The 24,189-nt window shown below is 42.3% G+C and overlaps 1 protein-coding gene across 14 annotated transcripts in view; it reads left to right on the top strand.

Annotated features, from left to right (window-relative positions):
* C3H6orf118 (chromosome 3 C6orf118 homolog) overlaps window positions 1-24,189 on the top strand; it is a 303,945-nt gene that overhangs the window by 48,617 nt on the left and 231,139 nt on the right. For all 14 annotated transcript variants that reach the window (XR_008891406.1, XR_008891407.1, XM_056566824.1 and 11 more), the window contains one exon: window positions 2,999-3,698. Coding sequence is in view for 12 of the 14 variants with exons in the window: in XM_056566814.1 (XP_056422789.1) it covers window positions 2,999-3,698 (700 nt within the window). In the remaining 2 variants the exon portion in view is untranslated. The remainder of the gene's footprint in view (window positions 1-2,998; window positions 3,699-24,189) is intronic.

Raw genomic sequence — 24,189 nt, 5'->3', positions numbered from 1 at the left:
CAAACATATGTCAAAAAGCACTTAGAAATGGATGGCAACAAAGCGCTGGAGAGTTCTGAAGTGGTACCAGCAATGAGTCCAGATCTAAATCCCATTGAGCACTTCTGGAGAGATCTTAAAATTGCTGTTGGTAAAAGGCGCCCTTCCAATAAGAGAGACCTGGAGCAGTTTGCAAAGGAAGAGTGGTCCAACATTCCAGCTGAGAGGTGTTAGAAGCTTATTGATGGTTATAGGAGATAACTGTTTTCAGTTATTTTTTTTTCCAAAGGGTGTGCAACCAAATATTAAATCATGGATGCCAATAATTTTGTCCAGACTATTTTTGGAGTTTGGTGTGACATTATCTCCAACTTGCTTTTTTTCCTCTCTTTTTTTTGGTTTAGTTCCAATACACACAGAGGCAATAAATGTGTATAGCATAACATGTGTTACTGCAATCCTTTTTATGTGAGAAATACTTCATTTTCTTGAAAAATTTCAGGGATGCCAACATTTATGGCCATGACTGTATATTGGTAGGTTAGTAGCCAGGTAGGAACTATGTAGGTAGATTGTAGATAAACAGCCTGGTAGGTTGCTAAGTAGTTAGCCACATATCTCCCTTCAGGATCCAGGATGAAAAACAAAAAAAAAAGTGCTTACCTTATGTGCCATGCAGAAGTCTCCCAAGTCAGTATATTGGGATTATAGCTCAGTTCTGTTGAAGTCAAGACAAGTTGTTATACCACACACAACCAGAGGACAGGGTATCACTGTTTTTGGAAGAAATTATCTTTTGGTTTACTGTTCTTAGACAACCCCTTTCTAAAGTTTGTATTGTGTCTTAATGTAGGATTTTTGATCAAGTTATTAGGGACAAGACAATTGGTTACTCTGATTTTTTACTATGCCGATAGAGACAAATGAATGACTGTTGGATTATTTGTGCACCCCTTTACAATATTCATTGTCATCCACACATCATCCTACACACCATATACATGGGGTAATGTGCAGTAATGAGTTCCAAAGTAACAGCTCACCCAAACCAAATTAGTACACCTGTGCAGTGGACCCACCAGTGCTGCTTCCAGCTTTACAACAGGGATATCCAAGAATCAAGGATTGTCTGGCATCAAGATGTAGAAAAACACTTCTTGCTTCATTAAAACATCCATATGAAGGTATAACAGATACAAAAAAGAATAAAAACTCTGGTGCATTTCATGCTGTAAGCGCTTACAGCGTGAAATGCTTCAGTTTTTTTTATTCGTTGTTGTATCTATTCTACCTGCATATGGATGTTTAAGTAAAGCAAGACTTTTTTTTTCTACATTTTGATGCCGGACATTCCTTTTTTTCTTGAATGGGCCCCAGGCCTGCATAAATGATGTGATCAGTTGACTACCATGCATTTTCTCATTACTCAGGTGATGTCTTTTTACATGGATCAATTATAAGGAACGTTCCTATGGCTGATAATTGGCCTGTGTAAAAGGCTCTTAAAGGGGTACTCCACTCCCCACCGTTCCGAACACTGGGTGCGGGCTTCGGGGGTTACCACCCCCCTCCCCCTCATGATATCATACCCCACCCCTCATGACGTCACGGCCCATCCAACCCCACAATGCAAGTCTATGGAAGGGGGTGTGATGGCTATCACACCCACTCACTTAGAGTTGCATTGAGGGGGTGGCGACCCCCGAAGCCCACACCCAGCGTTCGGAACTAAATGTTCAAAACACTGGAGAGTGGAGTACACATTTAAGTAGTCACATCATACATACCCTATCATAACTGTAGTAACTACAGGACCTTATTACCAGCATTCAACTCCATGCATTTGGTGCTTTTTTTGCCTTGTTCTTACGATCATTGGTGGTCTGAGCACCCAGAACCTGACTAACCATAGTGACAAGGACACCTTATAGGGGTACTCTGCCCCTAGACATCTTATCCCCTATCTAAAGAATAGGAGATAAGATGTTTGATTGTGGGGGACTGCCCGCTGGGACCCTGCGATCTCTGGCCCAGCACCCCGATGTTCTGAACATTTATGTTCAGAACACTGGCTTTGCTAGGCTTCGGGCGGCCAAAGTCATCACGTCCCTTCCATTAATGTCTATCGAAGGGGGCATGACGGCTGTGGTCGCTTGTAATCCAGCACAGAGTGGAGTTTGCCCTGTGCAGTGGATTACTGGGGTGCCACGCTGGGGATCCTTTGGATAGGGAATAATATGTCTAGGGGCGGAGAGCCCCTTTTAAAAGGAATCTATCATCTGTGTTTGCTGCTATCATTAGCAGACACCATTAAACAACGGTATAGGGAATTGAAAAAAGCTGTACCTTTCTTGGAGCTGATGTAGGTGGCCAAATTTATAAAATCGCCTATTTATTGCTCAGACAAGTGTCATCAGACAAGAGAATCTTGTTTCTTGCTGTCTGAGAGTCCTTTTAGGTCCTTTTTTGCAAACTCTAGATGGGCTTTAATGTGTCTTTTACTAAGGAGAGTGTTATTCTGCCATAAAGCCCACATTGTTGAGTGCTGCAGTTATGGTTGACCCTCTAGAATTTTCTCGCATCTGCCCACAGGATCTTTGGAGTGACTGTTGGGTTTTTGGTCATCGCTCTTTCCAAGTCCTTTTTCTCCCAATTATTTAGTTTGGTGGGCAGATTTTTTTTTTCTGTGTACCCTTTTCCTGATCTTTTACTCCAATCAAGGTGTAGAAACATCTCAGAAGCTGATCAAGAGAAATGGAAGGCCACCAGAGCTAAATTTTAAGGGTCTGAATAATTATGTCCATACAGAATTTTTTTCACTTTTTGCAAATTGGCAAAAGATTCTAAAATATAATTTTCACATTCTTGTGGGGAGTGCAGAATGATAATGAAAAGAGGTAGTTACATAGTACAGTTTACATAAGAAAATGTGAAAAGTCTTAAAACTGTGTAGTTGCATTGTTTTTGTTTTTCCAGAATATACAAATTTTTATTGATGCACTGTCTATTTATTCACCAGGCCTTGTGGTATATGTAAACATCAGAGCAGTGATTCCGACATAGTTGATATTATGTTAAATACAAAACCTAAAGCCAGACTCCTACTCCTTGATGTACTTCTGGATGGTGTGGAAAGAGAAAATAAGAAAGATTCCTGGGATTATACAGGCGGACATCTTAATCATAATCATCTTTTCAAGCCACAAGTTCTAGAAGAGAAGAACTTCTGGGCAAGTGGAAAGATACCAGATCAGCAGTATGAAAACGTTAAGAAAGATTCCTTTATAACCTTTACACTCAAGACAAGTTTAGTAAATGCAGACCCAAAAGTCAAGTCTTTTTGTTCAAGTTCTCCAATTCTAAAACCAACTGGCCCATCTACACCAATAAACACACCATTTGGAAATTCTGTTGTAGACACTCGACCCCAAACAACATGCCAAGAAAATTCAGAAGACAAAAAAGTTACAGGATTGCCATCAAAGATACCGGAGCTTAATCTGCCTGAATTAAAATTACTGAAGTTTGGGGGACAACAAACATTTCAAGAAAATAAGAAGGAATATCAATTTCTTCCAGCCTACTTCACTGGTCTCACAAAATCTGACCAGTTCAATATGTTCTTGAAGTTTAACAGAAAGATCCTTCAAAAGCAAGACTTATCAATAGCCTTCTACAAAAACGTGACTGTTGAGTACTATGAGAGAAAGCTATTCAAGGTATGAACATGATGCTGTGTAAGAGTGTCATATGTGTGTGTGTGTGTGTATGTGTATATATATATATAGGGATCGACCGATATCGTTTTTTTTAGGGCCGATAATCGGTGGAGGTTAGGGCCGATAGCCGATAACTTATACCGATATTCCGGTATAAGTTATCGGCTATTTATCCCCCCCCGCGACACCGCTGCAGATCATTGATTTAAAGCGGGCGCTTTAAATCAATGCACTGCAGTGGTTTTTGCGGTGCCATAGGCCGCCGCCGCCACCCGCTTCTCTCCCCCTGCCTGTCCGGGGGTCCTGAGACCTATCACCGCCATCGCACCTCCCACCGCGGCACCGCGACCACCTCCCCCCCCCCCCCCCCGACCTGACGCACCGCACCGCCCCGGCCCCATTGCCTCCCCCATCCCCGGTTTTATAATTACCTGTTCCCGGGGCCCACTCTACATCTGGCTCCGGTGGCGTCCTCCTGAACTGTCACTGTGCGCACTGACAGTGACGTCACGTCACTCGTCATTGCGCACAGCTTAACGCAGGACGCAGCAGGAGCAAGAAGTAGCGTGGGACCCGGGAACAGGTAATTATAAAACCGGGGATGGGGCCCCAATGGAACCGGGGCGGTGCGACGTGGTGAGGGGGGGGGGGGCATTATCGGCAAGGTAATTGCCGATACCGATAATGCTCAAAATCGCGATTATCGGCCGATAATATCGGCCATACCGATAATGGGTCGATCCCTAACATATATATAATATTTTTTTATTTTTATTAAATTGCTTATTTTCTTTAAGGCATAGGTAGAATATAAAAATACAAAAAAGAGACCACTCAGTCAGTTTTGTGGGTCAACAAAAAAGTCACAGTATTGTTACAGATAAAGGAGAGGTTCAGGTCAGCAACAAAATCTATTTATTTCTTCTTTGTTATAGGTTCCATTAATAGACCAAGCATCTAGAGTTAGCAAAATAGTGTCTCAAGAAGTTAGATTTTTTGACCACATTATCATTTAGCAGTAAGAAGGTATCAAACAGATACCTATTGTTCTTGGTGGACTTTAGAGAAGATAACACAAAGAGGAAACAAAAAGCCAAGAATTGAACAATAAAAGGAAACACTTTAGTGGTTAGTCTGTAGTGTAAGATAGTCATCTCATGGTAACAAAATCTCCTGGAACTTTTATAGCTGATTCTCCGTAGACGAATTGGCGAATGTCATTAATTTGGTTATTGGTAACCCATTTACATATATCCTCCCCAAGTCCCAGCATCCTCATTTTATAGTTATTATAGAATCTTTAAACATAAGAAATAAGGGTCTGTCAAGCACGGTACTTAATTCCTGCAAAACTCTGGGATGGATTGCATCTGGGCCTGGTGATTTGTGCATTTTAATGTTACTAAGGCGGCATCGCACTTCTTGTTGTGTTATCTGACATTGAGTTTCCCTCTTTAAATACAGTAGAAGAGAAGGCATTTAGTAGATTGGCCTTTTCCTCATCCTTCTCCACCATTACATCCAGATTATTTCTTAAAGGGGTGGAAAACACTTTTTTTTTTAAAAATGTATTATTTATTTATTTTTTTTTAAATCAATTGGTGCGAGAAAGTTTAACAGATTTGTAAATTACTTTTATTTAAAAATCTTAATCCTTCCAGTACTTATCAGCTGCTGTATGGTTCACAGGAAGTTGTATTTCTTTTCAGTCTGACCACAGTGCTCTCTGCTGACACCTCTGTCCATGTCAGGAACTGTCCAGAGTACAAGCAAATCCTCATAGCAAACCTCTCCTGCTTTGGACAGTTCCTGATACGGACAGGTGTCAGCAGAGAGCAGTGTGGTCAGACAGGAAATAAATTCATAAAGTAAAGAACTTCCTGTAGAGCATACAGCAGCTGAGAAGTACTGGGAGGATTAAGATTTTTAAATAGAAGTCATTTACAAATCTGTTTAACTTTCTGGCACCAGTTTATTTAAAAATGTTTTCCACTGGAGTACCCATTTTAAGGGGCCAACATTTTGAAGTTTCTTATTATTCATGTATTTTAAGAATATTTTTGGTTCTTTTTACTTTCTATGGCAATAATTTTCTCTCTCTGTTACAATTTTTGTTACAGAGTTTTATTCCTCATCTAATTTTTTAACCTTTCCGCGCTACCTTCTTGTTTTAGTAGTCTGAGCCGTAGGGTGTATGTCATTCACAAGACTTATTCAGGATGTTCTTAAAAAATGTCCCATTTAGTTTGTGTAGTATTATTTCAGAGGGTAACGTCACAATTTATGCCACTGAAGTCCTATCTAAGTTTGTGAAAATAGGCCTTCCTAAAGTTTATGCATACAAAGTGCCAACATTTATTTATATGTTCCCATACCATGCAAAATTAGAACATCAAAGAAAAAACCAGGGTATTCAGGGACACAAATTTCAAACTTTATTGTTTTAGAAAAAAGGACATACATTTAAAAACATTTTAAAAAAAGGGGGGTACAAAATACCAAGATGGTCCTACAGATGCACAACCGGAGGTCCATAGAACAAGAGGTTAATCACCAAGGAAATACCTATATATACAGATGGCTATAAAGAGCCTACTTTATAATAGCAAAAGTGTCCCAGCTAGTGGCTATATTTAGTAAGGTAACAGCCATATACATTTATACACATAGCAAGAGGTTATTAGTTTCACCTTCTAAGGACACACCAGGACCTCCGTCACCCAACGTTTCGCAATTAGATGCTTCTTCCGGGCCCCGTCCCTGGGTGTCCCCACTGCATCGGACCATCACTGCTGCCCGGGATCATCGCTCTTCATGCGTGGCGACATGATGACGATGGAGAGCGACAGCCATGCAGGGGATCCTCAAGAGGATGGTCCGGAGCATCGGGGACAGGTGAGTGACACACCACAGCACACGGGGCACCTTAAATGGCTATCCGGCGGCAGCTGAAGCAGTCTTCTCTGCCGGATAGGAGTTTATGCGATGGCCCCGACATACAAATGCATTTTATGCTGATGCTGCCTTCAACATGCGATGGCCTCTGAGAGGCCATTTTATGTTAAAATTATCGTATGTCGGGGGGGGGTCACTGTACATGTACCGGATGAGAATAAACTGTCACACCTCCCTGAAGCCGGCCAGGGACCAATCTCAGCTGTCCCTGGCCGGCGAGCGCTGATATTGGTCCGTCAGTACAGACGGACCAATAGCAGGGATCTGGTGCGGGTCTGCTCCTTCCCCCTCTCCTCCGTCGCTTCACTGTGTGTAGCGATTGGGGGTGAGGGGGACCCCATCGGAGGAGGCCACTGATCCTGGGTTAACCCAGTAGACGCTGCGTTCACTGAGACCACAGCGTTTATTAGGGTTGCCATGGCAACCAGAGGCCTTACACTGCCCTACGTTGTCATGGCAACATGAGCGATTAGTCCCTACCTAAGGTAGGTACTGATATATCCTATGTCAGTACTGATAGGCATAGTTCAATGTAGTACAGGTGTGTACTCCATCGAATTATGTGTATTATAGTAAAAAAAGCAAGTGTTGAAAAAGTGGAAAAAAAAAAAAAAAAAGTGAAACAAAATAAAAAACATTTTTAAAATAAAAAAACAATGTAAAAAAGTAATAAAATTATATGTGTATAATACACATATATTATACATATATTATACACATATATAATTTTATTATTTTTTTTACATTGTTTTTTTTATTTTAAAAATGTTTTTTGTTTCACTTTTTTATATTTTTTTCACTTTTTTAACACTTGCTTTTTAAAATAGTCCCCCCAAATACATCAACATGTCCTGCAAAAAGAGTCCTCACACAATTGCGTCAGTGAAAAAATAAAAAAGTTACAGCTCAGAATGAACTAAAATATATATTTTTTAAAGTATATAAATTTGGGATCGCCGTAATCGTATCAACCTGCAGTGTAAAGGGGTTAAGCTTCAGAAGTGACCTCTCTCTTGTTGGGTCTTGCACTAGTTGGGAAAGGTCCTTTATTATTGACAACAAACTTATTTTAGCTTGACTTACAGGTTTTTGCTTACCATTTATATTATGGTAGTTAAAGTCACCCATTATAATGACTTCTCCCTTCTTTTGCCCCAACTTTGTGTCTTTTTAGCAGGTTTTCTGCTGCTTCCATTATACTTGGTAGTAATTTATTATTATTACCCACCCCCCTCCCCTTATTTCCACCGACAGAGACTCCACGTGATCATTTTCCTCACCTGTGTCCTTGTGCAGAATTTATAATTAATTATAAGCCAGAATTTTACGTAAAAGTACACTGCTCACACTTTCTTTGTTGTACCGTCATTTCTGAACAGAATGCAACCCATCATAGCTCGCATCCAGCCATGCCCTCCTGTATTTAGCTTGCCCCTGAGATAGGACCCCTGTAGGTTGCTGGTCCCCTATAAGTAGGAACCTCCTCTAGGTAGTTTGCCCCCTGTATTTAGGACCCTCTTGTAGTCAGCTTGGCCTCTGTAGGTAGCTTGCCCCTTACATAAAGGATGCTGCTGTAAGTAGCTAGCCCCCTGTAAGTTACTTGCCCACTGTATGTTGGGCCCTCCTGTAGGTAGTTCACCCTCTTTATGTAGGACCATTCATAGGTAGCTTGGCACTGTAGGTAGCTTGCACCCTTTATATACAACCCTCCTGTAAGTAGCTTGCCCCCTGTGAGTCACTTGTCCACTGTATGCTGGACCCACCTGTAAGTATCTTGCCCCCTGTAGGTAGAACCCTCCCATAGGTAGTTTGCCCCCTTTATGTAGGACCCTCCTGTAGGTAGCTTGGCCCCTGTAGGTGCTTGGCCCCTGTGGATAGGACCCTCCTGAAATTAGCTTGTCCGATGTAGGTAGTACCCTCCTGTATGTAGCTAGGACCCTGTAGGTAACTTTCCCCTATATATATATAGGACCCTCCTGTAATTAGCTTGCCCTCTGTTAGAAGGACCCTCCTGTAGGTAGCTTGTCATGTGAAAGTAGGTAGGTAGGTAGGACCCCTTTGTAGGATGTTTGTCCCAGGTAGGTACATAGGTTGGACCCCCTTTGGTAGGTAGGTAGGTAGGACCCACTTGTAGGAATATTTCCCCAAGTAGGTTGGTATGACACCTTTTGTAAGAAATTTGTTGTAGTAAGTAGGTGGTATTTAGTAGGTAGGTATGTAGTAAGTTTGCTAGGTAGGTAGGTAGGTAGGTAAGTAGAAAGTTGGCTAGCTACATAGGTAGTAAGTTTGCTAGGCAGGTAGGAAGCTTGCTAGGTAGATATGTAGTAAGCATGCTAGGCTAGCTATTAGTAAGCAAGCTAGTTAGGTAGGCAGAAAGTAAGCTTGCTAACCAGGTAGTAAGCTTGGTAGGTGGGCAGGTAGTACATTTGCTAAGTAGGTAGGTAGTAAGTTTGTTGGGTAGGTAGTACATTTGCTAGGTAGATAGTATGTTTACTATGGAGGTAGGTAGTGCGTTTGCTAGGTAGGTAGTTCATTTTCTAGACAGGTAGGTAGTAAGGTTGCTTGGTAGGCAGGTAGTAAGATTGGTAGGTAAGTAGGCAGGTAGTAGGCTTGCTAGGTAGGCTGGCAGGTAGTAAGTGCTAGGTAGTGGTTTACTAGGTAAATAGTGTGTTTGTTAGGCAGTTTGTTTGCTAGGTAGGTAGTAAGTATGCTAGTTAGGCAGGTAGTAAGTATGTTAGGTAGGCCATTAGTAAGGTTGCTAGGTAGGCAGGTAGTAAGGTTGCTAGGTAGATAGGCAGATTGCTTGGTAGGTAGTTATTTATTTAGGTTGCTTGGTAGGTAGTTAGGCAGGTTGCTAAGCAGGTTGACAGGTCTCTCACCTCACATTCCCCACCACAAACTCTGGCCACTTACCTGAGCGCAGAGAAGTCAGCTGAAAGGAGGCTCCTCTGTGGTAGGATCTGTACGATGTAGTGGCCGGCACCTGTCCCAGTGACTTGGAGGCTTCCTGTCTGACGTCCTGTACACGATTTGCCCAGCGGGAAGCGTTCGCTTCAGTATGCTGATTAACTCATCATAACTCTTACAGCTGGACCAAGCATATTCAGGACATTAGGTGGGAAGCATTGGCCTTACGCCAGACGGGAAACTATACAAAAAAAGACAAAAATGTTGCCTCCATTTTTCCCACTGGATTGTCGCAACACCCCTGGAGGACCTTAAGAGCACCTCGGGCATCGCATCACCCTGTTTAGGAATCTCCTCCCTAAGGGTTATAAGGGATTGGTATCAGTAGAAATAGATATCCACTATCTGCCCTCTATTTGAGCCCTGCGGAGGACTGTTTTTCTTTAATCCCGCTCCAGCTGGATTTCTCACAATTACCACCCACTCCCACAAGGTGTGTGTTCCACTCCCGTCGCTGATCCCGCAACATTTGTGTACAATGCTGCCTGTTCTATCAGTTGTCTCAGCACAGCTCCCGGGACGTGAGTCTTCAGAGAGCAGTTAGACAGAAAATAACAACTCTACTTCAGAAGCTAATAACTATTGGAAGGATTAAGATTTTTTAATAGAAGTAATTTACAAATCTAAAAGAAAAAGGAAGGTTATGTGCAGCTCACAATTAAATATTCCCCGAGGTCAAATGGACAAGCAGCTATACTCAAGCTGCAATATACAAATGTAGAAAAAAAGATGTTTTTTTTTTTTTTTTTTTTATTATAGAATAAATGCTATAATTAATGCAGTAATAAAAGATCGTGCTTCAATTATAATTAACTAAAATGTATTTTATAAAAAATTCTGATATATATATATATATATATATATATATATATATATATATATATATATATAGGTATAGATAATTGTATTTTCCCCCACAGAGGGCCCTTGTGGAGGAGATAAACAGTATATATCTTACAATAAAATAGAAAAATTATGAGTATTAAGAGTTAAAAATGAATGAAATTCATCACTGATGCATAAACTGTATTGAATGGGTTAAGTCCTTTTGTGCAATCCTGCTGAAAACAAAAGTTCTGGGCAGTTCATAGTAGTAGATAATATTAGATACAGTTGCAGTTGGCTTCCTTTGAAAATGAAAGTATAAAGACACAATGTATCAGCAATTGACAGTCTTAGGGATATATAGTGTTACCCGTCCTTAGCAGAGATCACAGCTCAGGTTTAGCTGGTTTGTGAGAGCGCTTTCAGGCGCTGACAGCTCTGATTGATGTGGCTGCAGAGAGGTACGTGCTGGAGGGAGCAGGTCACGATTGTGCTAGTGACCAGGAGGGAGCCTTTGGCAGGGGGAAGCTGTTCACTGTAGCTGATAGCCTCGTGGTGCTGGCGTGTGATGTCAGAAGTTCCCGGGTTCTCTCCTCCAAATCTCTGATTTAATGGACTGGGTTGGATTAGGCTGCAATGCTGGATTAGATCGAGGAAGCTTTCAATCCTTTGAATACAGGGTATGCAGATACCGCTAGGTTAGTTAAACAGTTCAGATGTAGTGTTTTTTCAGTGATGAAATCACAGACTAGACGCGTTTCAGGGTTCTATACTTTGACCCTTTCCTCAGTAGTCATATCTAAAAGTGAATATAGTTGCCTTTTTATAGGGAAGCAGATCCTTTAATTGTACACATATGTGAAAAGAAACTTATAAAACATTTACTGGCCCCATGGAATGGGTCACCAAGAGAGCAAGAGATGCAATGTGAATGCTGTCACATAATCTGTAATACGGTACCTATTTCAAAGAATACAGTGTGAACATAGACTTAAACAATTTATTCTGGTGTATATCCTTAATTAATTGATGTGGCTCAATAGCGCTACTGCTGATCAGAGCTAATGTGAATACTGTTGTATAGATTTTAGCTCAGAGAAAAAATGGCTTTCAATGATAGTGTGAATACTGCTATAGTCAATACTGACTATTTAATTATGTCCTAAAATGTTTTGGTAAAAAACCCCATACATTAATAATATATTTGAATAGAGACAAAAACAATCTGTTAGTAATTATATAAAAACAACTCTATAATGCTATTGATTTTTAAGTACTAATAAAGACAGGTATTGCTAATGATATTAAAGGAGATATATATACAAAAAAATGGTAAATCAATATGAATAAAATTAGATCTAAAAAATGAAAATGAAAAAATGAATAAAAATTAAAATTAAAAATAATTAAGATAAAAATGATAATGGAGAGAAAAAAATAAATAAAATAATGATGATTATAATAAAAATAAATAAATAAGAATATTTCTAATTTAAACACCAATCACTACAATATACAGTTCACATTCACTATTAGTAAGGAAAGCATTAATTTTCTAGATATTGAGATTAGGGCGGACCGGGATAGATTAAAGTGCAACACGTATCAAAAACCCACTGCTAAAAATAGCTTTATTGGGTACTCCAGTTGTCATCTCCCTAGGTGGTTAATGAACGTCCCTAAGGGACAGTATCGAAGGCTAAAGAGGAACTGTTCCTCCTTTCTGCAGGAAGCAAATTCGCTCACAGAACAATTTAAAGAAAAAAACTATCCCGAACCGCTCTTGGTACAATATCTGGAATCAATAAAACAACTAGATAGAACATCTTTTTTTGTTAATAGGGAACAACAACAGAATGATACTGAATTTGGAGGAAAAATAGTAATCCCTTTCAATAGTTCCTATAAAAAAGTTGAAAGGGTTATACAAAAAACATTGGCATCTTTTGAAACAAGATCGAGATATAGGGTCCAAGTTACCACTGCGTCCCCCAATTGTCTATACCCGTGCCCCAAATCTGGGGATATCAGTAGCACCATCTATCAAACCACCAGTAAATACAACAAAAAAAACATAATACCACATGGTTAAATTTAAAAGGTTTTGTCAGATGCGGTATTTGCGCAAATTGTCTGAAAATTAAGGGCCCTAAAAAAAACTACGGAGGTGCAATCTTGTACGAACACCTTTAAATGGAAAATTGAGGATTTGATAACCTGTAATTCGAAGGGAGTCTTGTATATACCGTATTTATCGGCGTATAACACGCACTTTTTAGGCTAAAATTTTTAGCCTAAAGTCTGTGTGCGTGTTATACGCCGATACACCCCCAGGAAAGGCAGGGGGAGAGAGGCCGTCACTGCCCGCTTCTCTCCCCCTGCCTTTCCTGGGGTCTAGAGCGCTGCTGTCGGCCCTTTTCACCCCCTGGTCGGCCCGATAGCCAGGGAGAGAGAAGCGGTGCTGACAGCCAGGGGGAGAGAAGGGGAAGCAGCACCCATTGCCGGCGCCGCTGCCCCGTTGCCTCCCCCCATCCCCGGTGGCATAATTACCTGAGTCGGGTCCGCGCTGCTCCAGGCCTCCGGCGTGCGTCCCCGGCGTCGTTGCTATGCGCTGAACGGCGCGGCGCATGACGTCAGAGCGCCGCGCCATGCATAGCAACGACGCTGGGGACGCACGACGGAGGCCTGGAGCCGCTGCCCCTTCTCTCCCCCTGGCTGTCGGCGCCGCTTCTCTCCCCCTGGCTATCGGCGCCGGCACCGATAGTCAGGGGGACAGAACGGGCAGCGGCGCCGATAACCAGGGGGTGAAAAGGGCCGACAGCAGCGCTCTAGACCCCAGGAAAGGCAGGGGGAGAGAAGCAGGCAGCGACGGCCTCTCTCCCTCTGGCTTTCCTGGGGGTGTATCGGGGTATACACGCGCACACACGCACCCTCATTTTACCATGGATATTTGGGTAAAAAACTTTTTTTACCCAAATATCCTTGGTAAAATGAGGGTGCGTGTTATAGGCCGGTGCGTGGTATACCCCGATAAATACGGTAATTAAATGTGGATGTGAAAAAACAGTATATTGGACATCCAAAAAGGGCACTTAAAATGCGAATAGCTGAACATCTAAATAATATAAAAAACACAAATTTAAAACATCCTCTTTCGGCTCACTTTACAACAGTACATAATAGTAGTTTGGAATCTTTCTCCTTCATTGGTTTCCAGATAGTGAAGAAAGATTGGAGGGGCGGTAGTTTTCTTACAAGAATGTCTAAGGCAGAAAGTAAAAAATTTTTTTGAATTTTCCACCTTGGAGCCAGGCGGACTAAACTCCAATTTCGAACTCTTTGGATTTTTGTAGAGGATGCACTTGATCTCTGTGGACACCCCTGGTTCGTAAATAGAGGGTGCCCCTCAGGTTGACTGCATCCTCTTCATTTACACATATCGATCTGCAGCTGTCATTTCTTATTTCTATTTTCATTTTTTATTCTTATTTATTTATTTTTATTATTATCATCATTATTTTTATTTATTTTTTCATCTCCATTATAATTTTTATCTTATTTTTCATTTTAATTTTTATTATTTTTATTCATTTTTTCATTTTAATTTTTTATATCTAATTTTATTCATATTGATTTACCATTTTTTAGTATATATATCTCCTTTAACCCCTTCCCGCAGAATGTCATATATAAACGCCGGGTTGTGCAGTGCGTTCGCGCATCCCGGCGTTTATAAATGACATTCAGTTAACCCGGCGATGCGCAGCATCGCACGGGTTAACTGGCAGAAGTCCCGCTGTTTCCAGCAGGGGACAACTTCTGCTTCACCCCCAAAACCATCCATTGATGGTCCTGGTCAGCGATCACTGTGATTGGTCCCTGTGGACCAATCACAGTGATCTGGGGTGAAAGTTCAGATCCCCCGCACTGCCCGCCCCTGGAAGTCGGGCAGAACGGGGGAAGATGGCTGCGGGGGCTCGCGGGGACCTGCGGCATAGGGGGGGGGGGGGGAACATCAGGGGACCGGCGGCCTTACCTGGCGGGACCGAGGAGCAGCGGCAGGACCGAGGAGCAGCGGCAGGACCGGCCACGTGGACGAGCAGCGACGGGACCGGCAGGTAAGTATATGGTCCTCAGAAGCAGCAGTGAAGATCTTCACTGCTGCTTCTAGGAGTCTGAAAACAACAACTCCCAGCATGCCTAGACAGCCTTTGGCTGTCTGGGCATGCTGGGAGTTGTAGTTTTGCAACATCTGGAGGGCCCCAGTTTGGAGACCATTGTATAATGGTCTCCAATCTGTGCTCTTCCAGCTGTTGCAAAACTACAACTCCCAGTATGCACTGACTGTCCAGGCATGCTGGGAGTTTTAGTTCAGCAACATCTGGCCCTTCAGATGTTGCCGAACTACAACTCCCAGCATGCCCTTCAGCTGTCTGGGCATGCTGGGAGTTGTAGTTTTGCAACAACTGGAGACACACTGGTTGGGAAACATTGTCTGTTTCTAACTCAGTGTTTCCTAACCTGTGTGCCTCCAGCTGTTGCAAAACTATAACTCCCAGCATGCACTAACAGACCATGCATGCTGGAAGTTGTGGTTTTGCAACAGCTGGTGCACCCCCCCCCCCCCCCCCCCCCCCCCCGTGAATGTACAGGGTACATTCACATGGGCGAGGCTTTCACAGTGGGTTTCTCGCATCTTGAGATGCAGCAAATTTTGCGCCGGGAAACTAGCTGTAATCCCCTGCCCATGTGACTGTACCATAAAAACACTACACTACACTAACACAAAATAAAATAAAAAGTAAAAAACACTACATGTACACATACCCCTACACAGCCCCCCTCCCCCAATAAGAACGTCCGGTACGCCACTGTTTCCAAAGCAGAGCCTCCAGCTGTTGAAAAACAACAACTCCCAGTATTGCCGGACAGCCGTTGACTGTCCACGCATGCTGGGAGTTTTGCAACAGCTGGAGGCACCCTGTTTGGGAATCACTGGCGTAGAATACCCCTATGTCCACCCCTATGCAAATCCCTAATTTAGGCCTCAAATGCGCCTCTCACTTTGGAGCGCTGTCGTATTTCAAGGCAACAGTTTAGGGCGACATATGGGGTATTGCCGTACTCGGGAGAAATTGCGTTACAAGGTTTGGGGGGCTTTTTCTTCTTTAACCCTTCATGAAAAGGAAATGTTGGGGTCTACACCAGAATGTTAGTGTAAAAAAATTAAATTTTTTACACTAACATGCTGATGTTGCCCTATACTTTACATTTTCACAAGAGGTAAAAGGGAAAAAAGCCCCCCAAAATTTGTAACGCAATTTCTCTCGACTACAGAGATACCCCATATGTGAGCGCAAAGTGCTCTGGGGGCGCACAACAAGGCCCAGAAGGGAGAGCGCACCATGTACATTTGAGGTGATTTGCACAGGGGTGGCTGATTGTTACAGCGGTTTTGACAAACGCAAAAGAAACAAAACCCCACATGTGACCCCATTTCGGAAACGACACCCCTCACGGAATGTAATGAGGGGTGCAGTGAGAATTTACCCCCCACAGGTGTCTGACGGATCTTTGGAACAGTGGTCCGTGAAAATGAAAACTTGTACAGCCCACTGTTCCAAAGATCTGTCAGACACCAGTGGGGGGCAAATGCTCACTGTACCCCTTGTTACGTTCCTCAAGGGGTCTCGTTTCCAAAATGGTATGCCATGTGTTTTTTTTTTTTTTTTGCTGTTCTGGCACCAGAGGGGCTTCCTAAATGCGATATGCCCCCCGAGCAAAATTTGCTCTCAAAAAGCCAAATATGACTCCTTCTCTTCTGAGCATTGTAGTTCGCCCATAGTGCACTTCAGGTCAACTTATGGGGTACCTCCATACTCAGAAGAGAAGGGGGTTACAAATATTGGGGGGTATTTCCTGCTATTAACCCTTGGAAAAATGTGAAATTTGGGGGGAAACACATTTTAGTGGAAAAAAAGAATTTTTTTTTTACATATGCAAAAGTCGTGAAACACCTGTGGGGTATTAAGGCTCACTTTATTCCTTGTTATGTTCCTCAAGGGGTCTAGTTTCCAAAATGGTATGCCATGTGAGGGTTTTTTGCTGTTCTGGTACCATAGGGGCTTCCTAAATGCAACATGCCCCCCAAAAACCATTTCAGAAAAACGTACTCTCCAAAATTCCCTTATCACTCTTTCCCTTCTGAGCCCTCTACTGCGCCCGCCGAACACTTTACATAGACATATGAGGTATGTGCTTACTCGAGAGAAATCGGGCTACAAATATAAGTATACATTTTCTCCTTTTACCCCTTGTAAAAATTCAAAAATTGGGTCTACAAGGACATGCGAGTGTAAAAAATGAAGATTGTGAATTTTCTCCTTCACTTTGCTTCTATTCCTGTGAAACACCTAAAGGGTTAAAATGATGACTGAATGTCATTTTGAATACTTTGGGGGGTGCAGTTTTTATAAAGGGGGTCTTTTGTGGGGTATTTCTAATATGAAGACCCTTCAAATCCACTTCAAACCTGAACTGGTCCCTGAAAAATAGTGAGTTTGAAAATTTTGTGAAAAATTGGAAAATTGCTGCTGAACTTTGAAGCCCTCTGGTGTCTTCCAAAAGTAAAAACTCGTCACTTTTATGATGGAAATATAAAGTATACATATTGTATATGCGAATAAAACATTTTTTTATTTGTAATATCCATTTTCCTTACAAGCAGAGAGCTTCAAAGTTAGAAAAATGCTAAATTTTCAAATTTTTCATAAAATTTTAGGATTTTTCACAAGGAAAGGATGCAAGTATCGATAAAAATTTACCACTATGTTAAAGTAGAATATGTCACGAAAAAACAATCTCGGAATCAGAATGATAACTAAAAGCATTCCAGAGTTATTAATGTTTAAAGTGACAGTGGTCAGATGTGCAAAAAACGCTCTGGTCCTTAAGGCCAAAATGGGCTTGGTCCTGAAGGGGTTAATATCATTAGCAATCCTATTCTTTATTAGTACTTAAAAATCAATAGCATTATAGAGTTGTTTTTTTATAATTACTAACAGATTGTTTTTGTCTCTATTCAAATATATTATTAATGTATGGGGTTTTTTACCAAAACATTTTAGGACATATTTAAATAGTCAGTATTGACTATAGCAGTATTCACACTATCATTGAAAGCCATTTTTTCTCTGAGCTAAAATCTATACAACAGTATTCACATTAGCTCTGATCAGCAGTAGCGCTATTGAGCCACATCAATTAATTAAGGATATACACCAGAATAAATTGTTTAAGTCTATGTTCACACTGTATTCTTTGAAATAGGTACCGTATTACAGATTATGTGACAGCATTCACATTGCATCTCTTGCTCTCTTGGTGACCCATTCCATGGGGCCAGTAAATGTTTTATAAGTTTCTTTTCACATATGTGTACAATTAAAGGATCTGCTTCCCTATAAAAAGGCAACTATATTCACTTTTAGATATGACTACTGAGGAAAGGGTCAAAGTATAGAACCCTGAAACGCGTCTAGTCTGTGATTTCATCACTGAAAAACCGCTACATCTGAACTGTTTAACTAACCTAGCGGTATCTGCATACCCTGTATTCAAAGGATTGAAAGCTTCCTCGATCTAATCCAGCATTGCAGCCTAATCCAGCCCGGTCCATTAAATCAGAGATTTGGAGGAAAGAACCCGGGAACTTCTGACGTCACACGCCAGCACCACGAGGCTATCAGCTACAGTGAACAGCTTCCCCCTGCCAAAGGCTCCCTCCTGGTCACTAGCACAATCGTGACCTGCTCCCTCCAGCACGTACCTCTCTGCAGCCACATCAATCAGAGCTGTCAGCGCCTGAAAGCGCTCTCACAAACCAGCTAAACCTGAGCTGTGATCTCTGCTAAGGACGGGTAACACTATATATCCCTAAGACTGTCAATTGCTGATACATTGTGTCTTTATACTTTCATTTTCAAAGGAAGCCAACTGCAACTGTATCTAATATTATCTACTACTATGAACTGCCCAGAACTTTTGTTTTAAGCAGGATTGCACAAAAGGACTTAACCCATTCAATACAGTTTATGCATCAGTGATGAATTTCATTCATTTTTTAACTCTTAATACTCATAATTTTTCTATTTTATTGTAAGATATATACTGTTTATCTCCTCCACAAGGGCCCTCTGTGGGGGAAAATACAATTATCTATACATATATATATATATATATATATATATATATATATATATATCAGAATTTTTAATAAAATACATTTTAGTTAATTATAATTGAAGCACGATCTTTTATTACTGCATTAATTATAGCATTTATTCTCCTGGAGGTCTGGACAAAAAAAAACATCTTTTTTTCTACGTTTGTATATTGCAGCTTGAGTATAGCTGCTTGTCCATTTGACCTCGGGGAATATAACCTTCCTTTTTCTTTTAGATTTGTAAATTACTTCTATTAAAAAATCTTAATCCAATAGTTATTAGCTTCTGAAGTAGAGTTGTTATTTTCTGTCTAACTGCTCTCTGATGACTCACGTCCCGGGAGCTGTGCTGAGACAACTGATAGAACAGGCAGCATTGTACACAAATGTTGCGGGATCAGCGACGGGAGTGGAACACACACCTTGTGGGAGTGGGTGGTAATTGTGAGAAATCCAGCTGGAGCGGGATTAAAGAAAAACAGTCCTCCGCAGGGCTCAAATAGAGGGCAGATAGTGGATATCTATTTCTACTGATACCAATCCCTTATAACCCTTAGGGAGGAGATTCCTAAACAGGGTGATGCGATGCCCGAGGTGCTCTTAAGGTCCTCCAGGGGTGTTGCGACAATCCGGTGGGAAAAATGGAGGCAACATTTTTGTCTTTTTTTTTGTATAGTTTCCCGTCTGGCGTAAGGCCAATGCTTCCCACCTAATGTCCTGAATATGCTTGGTCCAGCTGTAAGAGTTATGATGAGTTAATCAGCATACTGAAGCGAACGCTTCCCGCTGGGCAAATCGTGTACAGGACGTATTTTATTGTAAGATATATACTGTTTATCTCCTCCACAAGGGCCCTCTGTGGAGGAAAATACAATTATCTATACATATATATATATATATCAGAATTTTTAATAAAATACATTTTAGTTAATTATAATTGAAGCACGATCTTTTATTACTGCATTAATTATAGCATTTATTCTCCTGGAGGTCTGGACAAAAAAAACCTTCTTTTTTCTAATTTACAAATCTGTTTAACTTTCAGGAGCCAGTTGATATATTAAAAAAAGTTTTGGCCTGGAATACCCCTTTAAGGATATTATCAGTGGAAAACATGAAGCGTTTTGTATTGGCCTTAATTCCTTCATTAGTGAATGATATCAAAAGTAGTGTACATTTAGTGTATTGTGTACAAAAACAACTTGCTAGTTCTTTTACTGAACTAGACCAGGAACAAAATAAGAGACCAGTTGAGACTGTAGTTTTTGGAACTCACCTGATCACAATTATTTTTCTTACAGTTTAAATATCATAATTTCATTTTATTGAGTGTTTTTATTATTTTTATTTTTTTAAATTTTTGGAACTCTCTTGGGGTTTCCTTGTAATTATAAAAGTGAAAACAGAGACTGCAAGCTGCTCGGCACCAGGGCTCATGTAGGTAGGTGGGAAGCAGGAGGTATAACAGTTATACTGCAACTGAGTCCCGTATCAGGTGCACTGAGGGTGGTGCAACAACGTGCTGAAGATACAGTAACCAAAGATGCTATGCAGAGAAATGATAAGAGACGTAGCACTCACCCTTCCAAAGTACAGTACTGTGAGCCTCGCCTGTAATATGTGGCTTAGCCCCGCAAGGGGAGCTCTGCGTGAGAAATCATTTCTGAAAAGCAGTAGGGGAGAGCTGGAACCTGGATAGAGAAAGGGGAAACAAGAACAGAAAAACATATGCAAAAAGAAAATATTACATCACTATTGTGAAAAAATATTAATCAAATAAAATGATTCAGTTCATTCTGTTCATTAAAGTGCAACTGTCATGAGTTTTTAGCCCCCCAGAGTACTACAATGTTGTTACAGATGTCCATGATATGAGTGTAACCATACCTTTATGGGTTTTCTTCCTTCTTTTCTAACTACATTAAATTACATTTATCCAGCCTTCAGGCACTGTCGGACAGACGTGGCTTGGGGTTCGCAAAGCCCCGCATTTTCCACGCCTATCCTCTCCTTTCAGTGCTTGGACCGCTGTGTAGTAAGACACTCTAGTACTGCACCTGCGCAGTGAGCGCATAGTCAGCATGAGCGAGCGCTCACTCTGTCAGTGCAGGGTGGTGGCACGCGCACGTCAGGAGGGGCGCATGCTCTGTGTCTTACTACACAGCGATCCCAGCACTGAAAGGAGACGATAGGCATGGTGGGGGCGGGGCTTTGCAAACCCCAAGCCACGCCTATCCGACTGTGCCTGACCGCGGGATAAATGTATTTTATAAGTTATAAAAGAAGGAGTAAAACCCATCAAGGTATGGTTACACTCACATTATGGACATCTGTAACTACGTCGTAGTAGTCTGGGAGGCTAAAATCTCTTGACAGTTGTGTTTTAAGTCCAAGAGCATATTGTATTACCTGAATTGCTAGATCTATTTAAACATGCGTTAGTCGATGGATCTCTCCCTTTATCAATGCGGCAAGCAATTATTATTGTCATACTTAAGAAAGGGAAAGATCCTCGACTACCCGCATCATACAGACCAATCTCATTGCTTTGCAATGATGTTAAATTACTAACAAAAATCCTAGCAACCCGCCTGAACAAATAACAACACTGATACATACGGATCAAACAGGATTTATCCCTGCAAGATCGGCTTCAGAAAATATTAGACGCCTTTATTTGAGTATACAAATTCCTCTGGACTCTCCCAGAGACAGAGCCATATTCTCATTAGATGCACAAAAAGCATTTGATTCAGTGGAATGGCCCTGTCTCTGGGCGACTCTGGAGGAAATGGGCTTTGGCCCTAAATTTATATCATGAATCCAACTTCTATACAATAATCCGTTGGCATGTATTAGAGGAAAATTTGCCGATACCTGCCCATTTACTCTGTCCCGTGGCACGAGACAGGGGTGTCCCCTGTCTCCATTATTGTTCGTCATTATAATGGAGCCTTTGGCAGAATATATCCGAGCAGCTCCGATGATAGAAGGGTTTCAGTATGGGGCATATAAAAATAAGATAGCTCTTTATGCAGATGATGTGCTACTGTTTCTGAACGATATGGGCCCCTTCGTGATATCTGTGAATACACTGCGAGTACGCACGGTGACTCGCAGGCCCGTTTGGCTGCTCGGAGTGCATTGCCGCTGCGAGCAGCACACGGGGGAACAGCTGGAGGCACAATTTAGGGTCGAGTTATCAGTGGATCTGTAGCGTCAAATACGTTGCGGATCTGTTCCGTCTGACCCTACCCTTAACCCCTTCCCGATCTATGACATACCTGTACGTCAAGGGTGGCAAAGTGTTCCCGACCCATGACATACAGGTACGTCATGAAAATTTTTGCCGCTACTCGCGGCATCCCGCAGCGCCCGGTAAGATGGTGGCTATCACTGATAGCCAGCCCTCTTACCATGCGACCACGGGGGATTTCATCCCCCACCCCCCCAGCGATTGCTGCTATCAGCTAGTCAAATCTGGCTAGCTGATAGCAGTGTTTCGCTATCAGAATACTTAGCAGCGCGGTGTGTGAGTCCGGATCACGGGGATCGGGACACACACCGCTCTGCTAAGTGTCCCTGACCCGTCCCCCGGCGTCACTTACCCGGCCATGCGGTGTCCCGAGCGGTCCCTGCGCGAACGGCGTCCTCCAGGCGGTCCCGACGGTGGTGCGTCCCGGCGGTGAGTTTCCGGCAGCAGGGCGGCATCTTCATTGGCAGCAGTGAGATCGCTGTAAAGCGATCTCACTGCTGCCTCTGGGAGTTTCAAAACTGCACCTCCCAGCATGCCCAGACAGCCTTTGGCTTTCTGGGCATGCTGGGAGTTGTAGTTTTGCAACATCTGGAGGTCCACAGTTTGGAGACCACTGTATAATGGTCTCCAATCTGTGCTCTTCCAGATGTTGCAAAACTACAACTCCCAGCATGCTCAGTCTGTCCAGGCATGCTGGGAGTTGTAGTTCTCTAACATCTGGAAGAGCAGAGATTGGAGACCATTATACAGTGGTCTCCAAACTGTGGACCTCCAGATGTTGCAAAACTACAACTCCCAGCATGCCCAGACTGCCCAAGCATGCTGGAAGTTGTAGTTCGGCAACATCTGATCCTTCAGATATTGCCGAACTACAACTTCCAGCATGCCTGAGCAGTCTGGGCATGCTGGGAGTTGTAGTTTTGCAACAACTGGAGGCAGACTAGTTGGGAAACATTGTCCGTTTCCTACCTCAGTGCCTCCAGCTGTTGCAATTGTTGCAAAACTATAACTCCCAGCATGCACTGACAGACCATGCATGCTGGGAGTTGTAGTTTTGCAACAGCTGGAGGCACACTGGTTTGGAAACACTAAGTTTGGTTGCAAAACACTTGAAAGTTTATTACTTAACTTAGTGTTTCCAAACCAGTGTGCCTCCAGCTGTTCCAAAACTACAACTCCCAGCATGCACGGACAGCCAAAGGGCATGCTCGGAGTTTGCAACAGCTGGATGTTTGCCCCCTCCCCCCAATGTGAATGTACAGGGTACACTCACATGGGCGGAGGTTTACAGTGAGTGCTGCAAGTTTGAAATGGCGCAAATTTTGCGCTGCAGCTCAAACTCCCAGCGGCAAACTTGCTGTGAACCTCTGCCCATGTGACTGTACCCTAAAAACACTACACTACACTAACACTAACCTAAAATAAAAAGTAAAAAACACTACATATACACCTACCCCTACACAGCCCCCCCTCCCCCAAAAAAATGAAAAACGTCTGGTACGCTACTGTTTCCAAAACGGAGCCTCCAGCTGTTGCAAAATAATAACTCCCAGTATTGCCGGTCAGCCATTGACTGTCCAGGCATGCTGGGAGTTTTGCAACAGCTGGAGGCACCCTGTTTGGGAATCATTGGCATAGAATACCTCTATGTCCACCCCTATGCAAATCCCTAATTCAGGCCTCAAATGCGCATGGCGCTCTCTCACTTTGGAGCCCTGTCGTATTTCAAGGCAACAGTTTTGGGACACATATGGGGTATCGCCGTACTCGGGAGAAATTGCCTTACAAATTTTGTGGGGCTTTTTCTTCTTTAACCCCTTATGAAAAGGTGAAGTTGGGGTCTACACCAGCATGTTAGTGTAAAAAAATTAATTTTTTACACTGACATGCTGGTGTTGCCCTATACTTTTCATTTTCACAAGAGTTAAAAGGGAAAAAAAGACCCTCTAAATTTGAGAGGCAATTTCTCCCGAGTACGGAGATACCCCATACGTGGGCGCAAAGTGCTCTGGGGGCGCACAACAAGGCCCAGAAGGGAGAGTGCACCATGTACATTTGAGGCGATTTGCACAGGGGGGGCTGATTGTTACAGCAGTTCTGACAAACGCAAAACAATAAATATCCATATGTGACCCCATTTTGGAAACTACACCCCTCACGGAATGTAATAAGGGGTGCAGTGAGAATTTACACCATACTAGTGTATGACAGATTTTTGGAACAGTGGTCTGTGAAAATGAAAAATAAAATTTTTGATTTGCACA

This window comes from Hyla sarda, chromosome 3 (assembly GCF_029499605.1).
Source record: "Hyla sarda isolate aHylSar1 chromosome 3, aHylSar1.hap1, whole genome shotgun sequence".
NCBI classification, from domain to species: domain Eukaryota; kingdom Metazoa; phylum Chordata; class Amphibia; order Anura; family Hylidae; genus Hyla; species Hyla sarda.
The sequence above is the reverse complement of the archived record's forward strand: the minus strand, read 5'-3'. Positions and strand labels throughout refer to the sequence as shown.